General features: G+C 44.3%; 1 protein-coding gene across 4 annotated transcripts in view; it reads left to right on the top strand.

Moving 5' to 3' along the window:
- CCDC34 (coiled-coil domain containing 34) overlaps window positions 1-11,349 on the top strand; it is a 38,316-nt gene extending 26,967 nt beyond the window's left edge. For all 4 annotated transcript variants that reach the window (XM_075927773.1, XM_075927771.1, XM_075927770.1 and 1 more), the window contains 3 exons: window positions 795-953; window positions 8,156-8,297; window positions 10,804-11,349. In XM_075927773.1, the coding sequence (XP_075783888.1) occupies window positions 795-953; window positions 8,156-8,297; window positions 10,804-11,018 (516 nt within the window). In that variant the 3' untranslated portion in view covers window positions 11,019-11,349. The remainder of the gene's footprint in view (window positions 1-794; window positions 954-8,155; window positions 8,298-10,803) is intronic.
- The last annotated feature ends 976 nt before the right edge of the window (window positions 11,350-12,325 follow it).

Below are 12,325 nucleotides of genomic sequence, written 5' to 3'. Positions count from 1 at the left end.
GCTACATCTAGATTGCAAGCCTCTTTCGAAAAAGGCTTTTTCGAAAGATACTTTAGAGAGCCTCTTTTGAAAAAGAGTGTCTAGACTGCAACCAGTACTTTTGAAAAAGCACAGTTTGCATTACATGGTGCCTTTTTTCGAAAGAGCACTTTCAAAAAAAGGTGTTATTCCTTGTAAAACGAGGTTTCCGCGGTCGAAAAAACTGCCGTGTTCTTTTGCTTTTCTTTTGAAAGAATATGGCAGCAGTCTAGATGCAGGGGAAGTGTTTTTTTTTTTTTTTTTTTTTTTTAAAGGCCACTTTTATCGAAAAAAAACCCTGTAGTCTAGACACACCCTCATTGCCTGCCATACAGTTTCCATACCGGTGTGACCTCAGGCCAGAAAGCTTACCCATTCCTGTTCTAGGAGATTCACTGAAAGGTTTCTTCATTAATAACTACATTATAGTGTTAAAGAATTGCTCCTTTTACTTAAAGTAATTTTATGTTTGGCATGAAACGTGTCTTCTTTGTTTAATTCTCTTTTATGGGAAACATAAAATATTGCAGTGAGTGTTGAAGCTGGATTTCACTTGCATTTTATACCAACCTTATGCTTTAACACTATTTTATCTCCAAATGTTGGTGTCTAGTTGCTGTTCTCAAACCAAAATTCTAAGCTGTTGCAAGAGTGATTTCTCAAGCTTGTATCCGTTCTACTTGGATATCCATGATAACTTCTCGTTATAAGGAGGAGCCAATAATGACCTTTTGAAAATACTGAAAAGATTGTTTCTTTGTTGCTATTTTGTGTAGGAAAGAAGGGAAAAGGAACGAAAGCTCATCAAAAAAATGGCAGAAAAAGCAGCGAGAGATCTAGAGAAAGTCCAATTGCAGGAAAAAGCTAAAGAAAAATATAAAGAATGGCTAAAGAAGAAAAGATCTGAAGAATCTGAGCAAAAGAAGAAAGAGGAGGTAGAAATCATCATCTTTGATACCAGCTTGACAGGCTGTTCTGTTATTCATGAAGTGGCTTTGTTTTGTTTAAATTAACATTATTAAAAATTATATATGGAAACGTGACTGTAAATATAAAAGAATATCATGGGATCCCTTTTTGTGATTCTATAGTTAAGAATGAAATGAGTTTCCATTTAAAGCAGGAATTTAGCTACTGTACAGCCTATTCCTGAATTTTGTGAGAATTTATAAATAAAGCTGTTAATTAGTTTGACTTTCCTAAAAGGCCATTTTTTAATTAATATGCTGTCAGATCACTTTTATGACATGAATGATCTTAATAATGCAGCCCCCTCCAACTTTCCCACATAATTAAAACTCACTGAAAACTTGTGCACTGGCCAAGTTTTAAATTTTTTTAGGGTAAATTGTCATTTTCACTCTTTGTAACTGAAAATTTTTCCTTCAACAGGTGTCTGATAAATGTGTTTTAACAAAAAAAAAAATACTATAAAGAAATGCCCTCTTTCAAAATATCTGCCGTCTCCTATTATTCTCACTGAAAGCAATGCAACTGAGCGAGCGCCAGTTGGGTTTTTTTAAGACCTCTTTTGAAATGGCTACCATCTCCAGTTCTTCCCAGTAGGAATGAAGTCAAGCTGACTTCAAGGAAGATGGTGGCACCCTCTACTTTCAGGGACAAACATCTCCTTCAGTATTTCTTATGGCTGGCAGAGCTTTGTGGTTCTGTCATTTTTAATAGGACACAAAGCTATTGACTGCAAGTACCAGCAAATAGATATGTAGTCTTTTCTACTGATATGTTTCAAATTTTTGTGAGATTTTTACATCTATTTCAGAGCCAAATACTTGTGAAGACTTGGAATATTTCAGTTAATCTTTTAGTGATTTGCAGAATTGATGTCCAAGACATGAGAAAACTGAGCTCATAGTAAGAAGAAAAATAATTTGTAAAAATTTAATTCTACTTAAAAAGCACTTTACTAAATGAGTACAGTGTGTTTAGTATAACAAACTTGTAAACCCTGTGCCTAACAAATAGTTTCTCCTGGAGCTATTTATGTCACCAAGGTGTGCAGCTGTGGGTGAGATTGTTAATGGCTTAGTTCAGAGGCATAGCACAGAACTTGTAGGAAGCTACCTTTGAATCCTCTAATTTTGGACTTCTCCAAGGTCCTAACAGGGGGAGTAACTTAAGCAGTGCTGGGGAGCTGATCTAAGTTTGGGAGCCTCTCTGGGCTGTAGACTGTGCCCCTACCTCCAACACACCCCAAATGTCCCTACCGTAGGGTTTGTGAAAGAGTCCTGATGAGGTGGTTTTATGGTTTTCGAATCGGGGTGTGCACCGCGTCTCCAGAGTGTTTTCCCTAGCAGTACCTGTAGCACCGGCAGGGTGCCCCCTAGAGTGGTGCCGCTATAGTGGAGCATAAGTACCCCTGCCGGCGCGCCCCCCTCCTCAGTTCCTTCTTACCGCCCGTAACGGTTGTTGGAGCATGTCTCTCTCTTAGAGTAGTTAATGGTTCCCGTTTCTCTTAGTGTAGTGTTTGTAAATAGTTGTAAATAGTTTTAATTAGTTAGATAGTTAGCGAGTTCTTTGTTTCCTTCCCCCCTTCAGGGGTGAGGAATACCAGGGCCACAAGGCTTTAAGGCTTGTGAAGCATTTGCCAAGTTCATGCCTAAGGTAGACCCTCACGATAGCTGCTTAAAGTGTTTGGTTGAGGGCCACTCTGCAGATGCCTGTAAGATCTGCTGGTCGTTCAAGCCGCGCACGAAGAGGGAGCGAGACTCGCGCTTGAAGCTTCTCCTTGTGGAGGTGGTCTTCAACCAGCACCAACTGGCTACTCCACGGTGCGCAATGCACCGGCGTTGACACGAGACGCCCCATCCCGTGCACGGACTTTGGTACCAAGGGCTCAGCACTGTTCTCACTCCCTGGCACCGAAGAAACTAAAGGCTTTACGGGGTAGGTCTCCGAGCCAGAACTCCAGGTCAGGCCTACGTCGCTGCTATGCCTCGCTGGTGCAGACGTCTCCAAGTGCTGCTGTGTGGTGGAAGCGAGCGGGCCGACCATCCAGTCCGTACCCTCGTATCGTCCCTCGACACTGGAGACTTCTGAGGCGGCGTAGGACTTGATTAGCCTCACTACCTGTCCTCCATCGTCTGTTGAGGCAGAGAGGTCAAGGGCTTCTACGCTGGGAGCCATGTTGGCACCGGTTTCTCCTCCGCACCGGTTGGATTGGTTGGCAGCTGTCACGTATGCAGTGGGACCATCCCCTGTGGGACCAGTACCACTTGCCTCTACGTTGTTGCCGGACTCGGCACAGGCTGCCAGGCCTCACCCGGCGCTCGGCTGGACTCAACTTTCCTCGGTGCTGGGACCTCTCCCGGAGCCGGTTTTAGCTGCGCCGGTGCCATATTACTCAGGCCATGTGGCACCGTCAGCAGTACCGGCACCGGGCCTCTTGCTCGGGGTGCCAGTATAGTCATCGGCACCGCCCTCTTCGGCACCGCACCGGGCCTCTTGCCCGGGGTGCCAGTATAGTCATCGGCACCACCCTCTTCAGCACTGCTGCAAGTTTCGGCACCGATTCTAGTACTGGCATCGGCCCTGTGGGCCATGCTGGTATCACCATTGCCAACGACGCCGATCCTTTCTAGGGCAGCCACCACGGCTCCAGCTCAATCAGTACTACCCACCATGGTGCCCACGGCGGCACCAGTAGGAGCGCCACCTCTGGGGCAGTTGGACTCTGCAGTTCCGCGCCCACAGCCGGCACCGACCTCGGCACCGCAGTCCACGTGCACCATGTCTGCGCCACAGTCGGGCCTGAAACCTGTCTTTCCGGTACCAGCACTGGTACGACCTCACCGCATGCACGTGGGCAAGCTGGAATATATAGCCAGGTTCGCGACCCTTCCCCCCCGATGGTAATGGGGTACTCATCATCGGTGCCACCCTGGGCTGAGTCTGATTATTCTTCAGATTCGGATGTGGGCTCTTTCAGATCAGGGTCCTCGAGGGCTTTGTTAGAGCATAGATCCCATTCCCAGCACCAGCGTGATTGTTCGCACGTGCAACACTTGGCTGCCTCAGCCACAGTGGCCTTTCTGGACGCCATGGGCATACCATCAGTGGCAAGGGCCTGTCCCCTGTCTGCGGTGTCCAGTGTCTCCGGGCACCGAACGCCCCCGTTGGCGTCGCTGTTGCAACCCCCTCCCTCACCTCAGAGGACAACAACCATAGATGCTGCTGCAGACCCACAGGCTTTTGTGCCGGAGCCACTTCCGCACACGGTGTTACTTGCCCAACCGGCCCCTACGCTGGATCCGGTGCCAATTCAGGAGTCGTCGTCATCTCCTGATGAGGCCTTAGCGGATCCCGCACCAGCAATGCTGACTATGGATGCTCGGTCGCATCAGGATTTGCTCCGGCGTCTGGCCTCCAACTGGGTGTCCTAGTGGGAGCCAGTAGTAGAGAACACGGATCCGATTATAGACATCCTGTCCGACGATGTGCCCGCCTGGTTGGCTTTGCCACTCAACAAAACTGTGGCTAAGATCACAAATGTCTTGTGGCAGACCCCGGCTTCCTTAACCCCTATCTTAAAGGGAGTTGAGGTGTGCTATTATGTCCCGCAGTCGAGACATGATCACCTGTTTTCCTAGCCAGTCCCAGGTTCCTTGGTCGTCCAAGCCATGGCTCAGAAGGAGAGGCTTCCGCAGCTGGGGCCGTCCCCAAAGGCTAGGGAGCCTAAACACCTCGATTTAATGGGGCGTAAGGTGTATGCCACCGGTGGGGTGCAACTCCGCATTGCTAACCCGTAGGCAGTGCTGAATCGATACACCTATAACACATGGCAGGTGATGGATAAGTTCAAAGATAAACTCCCCACCGAGGCGCATCAAGGCTGTGTCTACGTTGGCACCCTTTTCCGGAAAAGGGATGCTAATGAGACCAGTCGGAATTGCAAATGCCGCGGGGGATTTAAATATCCCCTGCGGCATTTGCATGAACATGGCTGCCCCTTTTTTCCGGCTCGGGGCTTTGCCGGAGAAAAGCGCCAGTCTAGACGGGATCTTGCGGAAAATAAACCCTTTTCCGGAAGATCCTTTATTCCTACTTTCAATATTTAAATCCCCCGCGGCATTTGCAATTCCGACTGGTCTCATTAGCATTCCTTTTCCGGAAAAGGGTGCCAATGTAGACACAGCCCTAGAGTTTGTGGCTATGATCTCAGAGGGCAGAACCATAGCCCGCACCATGGCGTCGGGTGTAGTTATGCGCTGTGGTGCCGGGCTGCAGATGTCTGGAATACCTCCTGATGTCCAGACTACTATACAGGACCTGCCTTTTGATGGCAGAGCATTGTTCTCCGAGCATACTGACTCGAGGCTCCAAACGCTCAAGACACGAGGTCGACTCTCCGGTCCTTGGGGATCCACACGCCGGCTCCTCAGCGACGTCAGCTTCCCTACAGACAACAGGAGAGAAGGCAGCCCCGGATCCCCCGTGGGAATTACTGGAGATGCTGTCCTCACGCTCCCAGTGAGGGGGCGGCTGCGGCCCCATCTTTGTCCCGAGCTCGTCGTCGCTGCCCGAGAGGGGACAACCCCTCTCAACAGTCCAAGCACCCGTTTTGATGGTCCTCTAGAGCGCTGTGCACCAGTTTTCCTCCCCGGTCCCCTGTTTGGGGCCAGGTTATCCTGCTTTGCCCGCGCCTGGGCAGAAATCACCACCGACGCTTGGGTTCTGAGAATAGTCAGGGATGGCTATACTATCCCTTTCCTGGGCTTGCCCCCTTTCAACCTGCCCGCCCCATCCCTTTTCAGGGACGCCTCTCATTAAGGCATTCTCCGCCAGGAGGTGTTAGCGCTTCTCCAAAAGGGAGCGGTAGAGAGGGTCCGTTCACACTTACGGGGCAAGGGGTTTTATTCCCGGTACTTTATTGTCCCAAAACCCAAGGGTGGGTTTCATCCCATTCTAGACCTCAGGGACCTCAACAAGACGGTGGTGAAATTCAGAATGGTAACCCTGGCCTCTGTCATCCCGGTGTTACAGTTAGGAGACTGGTACGCAACTCTCGATCTCAAGGATGCTTACTTCCACGTGGCTGGCAGACCCAGCCACAGGGGGTTTCTCCGCTTCATAGTGTCCCGCTGTCACTTCCAGTTTACGGTGCTCCCCTTTGGACTTTCAATAGCAGCCAGGCATAACTCCCTTATGCCTTGTTCAACGAGGTTTACAGAATGGTAGGAAAAGGCTTTCCTTGTCGACTGATCCCCGTGTAGACTGCGGCTTTTTGCCGGCAAAGTGCTGCGTCGGCAAAAAGCAGCGACCATTTCTATTCAAATGAAGCGTGGGCTATTTAAATCCCCGCTTCATTTGCAATAGTGATGTGCCTAATCTACATCCCACTGTCAGCAGAGGGATATAGTTTAGACACACCCTTAGTTTCCTACTATCGTTTCTCCCTCCTCACCAAGCAATGGGTCTACCCATCCTTAGTCTTACTCTTGCTCCTAATATACTTGTAGAACATCTTCTTGTTACCCTTTATGTCTCTAGCTAGATTTAGCTCATTTTGTGTCTTTGCCTTTCTAATCTTGCCCCTGCATTCCTGTGTTGTTTGCTTGTATTCATCCTTTGTAATTTGACCTATTCTCCACTTTTTATTTGATTCCTTTTTTATTTTTAGATCATGTAAGATCTCCCAGTTGATCCAAGGTGGTCTTGTGCCATAATTTTATCTTTCCTACACAGTGGAATAGTTTGCTTTTGGGCCCTTAATGTCCCTTTAAAAAACTGCCAACTCTCTTCAGCTGGTTTTCCTACTAGTCTTGCTTCCCATGGGACCTTACCTACCAGTTCTCTGCGTTTACTAAAATCTTCCTTCCTGAAATCCGTTGTTTCTATTTTGCTGTTCTCCCTTCTACCATTCTGTAGAATCACGAATTCTATTATTTCATGGTCACTTTCTCCCAAGCTGCCTACCATTTTCAAATTTTCAACCAGTGCCTCCCTATTTGTTAAAATCAAATCAAGAACAGCTTCTCCCTTACTAGATTTCTCAACCTTCTGAAATAAAAAATTGTCTCCAATGCAGTCCAGGAACTTGTTGGATAATCTGTGCCCTGCTGTGTTAGTTTCCCAACATATGTCTGGATAGTTGGAAGTCCCCCATCATCACCAAATCTTGCGCTTTGGATGATTTTATTAGTTGTTTAAAAAAAGCCTCATCCATCTCTTCTGTCTGAGTAGGTGATCTGTAATAGACCTCTAGCATGACGTGTCTGTTGGTTTTTTATCCCTTTTACCCAAAAACTCAACAAGTCTGTCTCCTATGTCCATCTCCACCTCAGTTCAAGCGTATTCATTTTTTTTAATATATAAGGCAACACTTCTCTTTTCTCCTTACCTAAGAAGTTGGAGGAGGGTAAAGATCTTGCCCTGGATCACTTGGTGGTGATTGTTTTCATTCTTAAAGACTTGCTTGTTGTCGTTGGGCTGGAAAATAGTCAATCGTCTGGGAATCTATTTGCAGTATTGCTGTGTTTACTATTGTTTTAGTCATCTGTGAATCCAGACTAAATAGTAATTTGATAAATCATTTTAAATATTAGAGACTTCTAATTGGATGGGAGCCTAGGTCCCATGTTAAATTATTTTATGCAATTGAAGGGTGGAGCAAATAGGTAGCCTGTCTATCACAGAGCAATCCTTGATGCATGGTGTATTTTTCCCCTTTACACTTGCCCATCCCAAATTATATACATGGGCTAATAATTTATTGGAAGCTGAATAGAAATAGTTTATGTGTGTGTGTCCATATTAATTGTGATCAAGTTTATTGGCCATATTTTAGAAAAAAAAATTTCTGTGTCTGAACATTAGGGTATTTGACTCTGCTATGGCAAATTAATACACAACAAATACCTTCCTACACAACAGTAGCTTTATTCTGAAAGTGGCTAAGTGGCAAACACTGATGCAGTTGCAAAACAAGAGAAAATACTCATTACTTCATTAGCATAAAAACGTGAAACCTTAGGTGAATTGATCTGTTATGAGTAGCTGCTGAACATTTGGATAGAAGTTTGGTTGTAGGGAAATGGCTTGTAGAGTTAGGTAGTTAAGAACTTTTTCATATTTTGTTCAGCGTACTGTCTGTGAATGTTGATTTTTCTTCACTTTTTAGGAAAAGGAACAAAAAAGGATAGCTGAATTACAGGAGAAAAAAGAGAAATCGGAGAAGATCTTTAGAGATTGGCTACATAATGCCAGAAATAAACCCCGTCCAGTTTTACACAGTTATGGCTATACAAGTGGGAAACTTTCAGGTTTGTACTTGTACTAGACACATGACATGCCATGTTTAAAATATCGTGGCAATCTCAAACTTCATTGTGTGTTCAGCTTATTTAAATGGAAGTCATTTAACCTTCTCATCCTAAATCTATTATTGTCACTTTTGTGAGAAGACAGTATATTACAGATATATTGCAAATATACTTTTTCACTATTGGGCTGTACTAAAATATGCATTTTATACTCATTCAGAATTATTAGACAAGAAGGATCATGTGCTTTTTTGTTTTTGTTTTGTTTACTCTGCATTTTTATCTACTGGGAACAGTGAAATTCAGTGATGTCATATAGGAGATGGAGGAAGAAAAAGAGGATGGGGACACAGGTATGAGGAAAATCAGAAAAGGAAAGTTGAGGCTTATTAAGAAGACCTTCCTTATTGATACTCCTTTGTGCTCACTTCATCATCCCTAGATGGACTATGAGGCATAGAGGGCCATCACCACAGTCCAGTATGCTTTGCTGGATAGTTATTATATGTGGACACCCTCCCAATGTTAATGTTACAGAAACAAATCTTGATGTTCTCACTCCATATGCAGTTTTCTCAGAAAAGGGTGTTTGGTGGAGGTGATTGAGCCAGTGGAAGTATAATTCCTAAGAAAGTGTGGCAGAAACCTGGCAGGTTAATCCCATGCACAGTTAACCTTCATTTCCATTGAATCTCTGGATTTGGAGCCCATACCCTTGTCCACCTCAATAGCCTTCATTTTCTTCCTGCTCTGAGGGAAATATAAGACAGATGTCCATGATAGTCACAACATGGAGTTTCCTGGGGCACTGTCTTCAATTTTTGTATGGTTGGGGAGGTAGCAGGAAGGACAAAATAGAAAACTGTTACAGAGGGGCTTGATGTCCATTCAGACCTCATATTATAATACATTGAATATATACTTTTTCATTTTCCTTTAATTACAAATCACTTATAAGAATTTAAAACTTAAACATTGTTGACGGACTGCCATTTTCTAAGATCTGTAAACAAAAAAGCTCTCACACCACACACACCACCAGTCACTGTTTTGGCTAAACCTGGTTATAGATAGTAATACATAATGCTTTCAAGCTTTGTGTTGGAACTTTATAACTTGCTGATAGCTGCCCTACTTTGTCTAAGTGATTTATTAAAAATAAATCTATTCTTAGTTTTCCAGGTTTAGTCTTGACCACCCTGGTGAAGTATGTGTTGAAATTTCACCGAGTGGCTTGCTATTGCAATGGTAATACATTCTTGCTGTCATGGTTTTAGGCCTTATGGTTTGGCACATAAACCACTAATTGCAGATAGTGAATATTTTCCCCTTGTTTGAGGAAAGGTAACAATTAAGCAAAGATTGAAATAGAAACGTGAGTTCCAGAGACAAGGCTGTAAGAAACAAAACTTATAAATTAAATTTAAAAATAATACTGACTGGTAACTTCCCCACTGTGTATATGCTCCTTCTTAATGTTTGCCTTGACAAGGTTTGTTCATGTACAGCATTTGACATACTTACATTGCAGTTCTTTAAAAATACAAATAGGGGATCTACAGGTTGTTTGAATCAAGTGTGAATTACTTATTGCCATGTGTAGAAACTGATAAATTGTGCTAAACTGTTATGTGTCATGTTCCATTAAAGATCTCAAAGCTGTTCCAAATTATGTTGTTTATAATAAGCAAGGGTATGTCTACACTACCCCCCTAGTTAGAACTGGGGGGGGGGGGGGTAATGTAGTCATACGGAGTTGCAAATGAAGCCTGGGATTTGAATTTCCCGGGCTTCATTTGCATGAAGCCGGCCAGCGCCATTTTTAAATGCCGGCTAGTTCGGACTCCGTGCTGCGCAGCTACACGCGGCATGGACTAGCAAGTTCGGATTAGGCCTCCAGCAGACCAGGGAGACGCGGAGCAAAGCTGCGGAGGATGCGGGCGCGGGACCGCGGCGTGTCTCGGTCCCGCCGCCCGCATCTCCTTGGTCTGCTGGGGGGCAGCGGGGCGCAGCTAGTGCGCCTCCCCCCCTTTCCCCTCCCAGCAGACCAGGCTTTTCTCGCGGACGCCTGTGGTAGAGCAGTTTGGGCGCTGCCGGTTGGTCCCGCAGCGCCGCTCCTCGGCGCTACTGGACTAACCCGGCAGCACCCCAGCTGCTCTGCCCCAGGTGTCCTGATTCAGCTGCTCCTGGTCAGTTTCAGCAGCAGCTGAATCAGCAGCTGGGGTGCTGCTGGGTTGGTCCAGTAGCGCCGAGGAGCGGTGCTACTGGACCAACTCAGCAGCACCCCAGCTGCTCTGCCCCAGGCGTCCCCAAGTCAGCCGCTGGTCAGTTTCAGCAGTGGCTGAATCTGGATGTCAGTTCCAACTTACGTACAAATTCAACTTAAGAACAAACCTACAGTCCCTATCTTGTACGTAACCCGGGGACTGCCTGTACACATTACGATTTTATCGTGTTTTTGGTGTAAATATTGTCTTTCTAATAATGTATTTTCTAAATATTTTAGGATATGCTGATGGAAATTCATATCCAGCTCCAGCCTATTTTAATCCTATTCCCTGGAAACCAATTCATGTGCCACCTCCTAAGGAAGACAAGCCTGTTACAGTGAAAAAAACTAAGAGACCTATATCTAGTCACTCATATCGATCCTCATCTATGCTTATTCATAAGCCCAAGAACAATCTTTGTATTGGATCATTGCACAGAAAACAAAGATAGTGTAAAAAGAAAAATAACTTTCTATTGGCTTGATTTAACTTAGTTTTGAAGCATAAAAGTTATTTCTTGGTTAACTGTATCCTTAAATGTTACAAATAGGGTATTGAAAGACAATACTACTGTCCTCTTTCTAACAGTTGTGATTGTTTACTGATAGCTAAGGAATATCTTTTTAAGACTTTTTAACTGTTACTTCAATACTTAGAAAATTGTGTTTTTAAAAATTTAACTAGATTTTTAGTCACTTAAGTGATGTTTGTTTTTTAAAATTTTATATGTAGCCAGTTATTTTGCAGCTACTCTTTGATATCAATAAAACATTAATGATTAATTTTTGTGCTTCTTCTTAGGGGTATAATATCTTGTTGAAATGTGTTTTCGGGGGCTATTTGGGTTGTTATGCTCATTGCTTTATATATGCTAGATACAGCTAATTTTTGGTGGGAGAGGTGGAATATGGATTGGGAGGAATGGCAAGAAATTTCATTTTCCAAACTCAGAAACTTAATGCTATGGTAAGAAATATACCAGCACTTACTTAACTGTTTATTTTGTAAGTATTACAAAGTCAACATAAGATCCATTACACATTACAAATTCAGTGTTGTGTTAACCAGAAAATGTATTTTTGTTATATTTATCTAGGTTTTTATTTGGTTGTCAAAAATAACAAGATTGTGCTACCCCAACATATTAATTCTGCTTCTTTTAAAATAAAATTATTCTTACAATTACTATTAACAAAGAATAATAGTCAACTTCAGCTCCCTTATAGCTGAGCGAGGGAAAAGAGCTCTATGTTAAACTTTTATTTGAAGTGCACACAAAGGCAGTTTACAATGGACAGAGAGGTCTTTGGGTATGTGTGGGGTTTTTTGTTTTGTTTTTTGGGGTTTTTTTATGCCTCTTGTGCTATATACTTGTAAGATGATTTCAAGCTAGTATTTTCTAGGCAATGCCAAATGCCAGCAATGGAATGCAGCATCTTAGGCTATGTCTACATTGCTACTTATGCCGGTAAAATTTGTAGTGCTCAGGCATGTGAATAAGCCACCCTCCATCCTTCCCAACTGGCATAAGTCACACTGACCCAAGCACAGGTGTGGACAGTGCTGCGTTAACAGGAGCCTTTTTTTACCAAAGTAATTACTGCTGCTGGTTGGGGGTGGATTAATTAAGTTGACTGGAGAGCTCTCTCCCAATGGCTTAGAATGGCTACACTACAGGGTTTATAGCAGTGGCAGGCATCCTGTGTTCTACTCACGGCCAGTCGGGGTTCTACATGTGGCTTACAAGACATATTGTTT

The sequence above is a fragment of the Pelodiscus sinensis genome, chromosome 4 (assembly GCF_049634645.1).
Source record: "Pelodiscus sinensis isolate JC-2024 chromosome 4, ASM4963464v1, whole genome shotgun sequence".
NCBI classification, from domain to species: domain Eukaryota; kingdom Metazoa; phylum Chordata; order Testudines; family Trionychidae; genus Pelodiscus; species Pelodiscus sinensis.
Note: the sequence above shows the minus strand (reverse complement) of the source record. Positions and strands in the feature narration are given on the sequence as shown.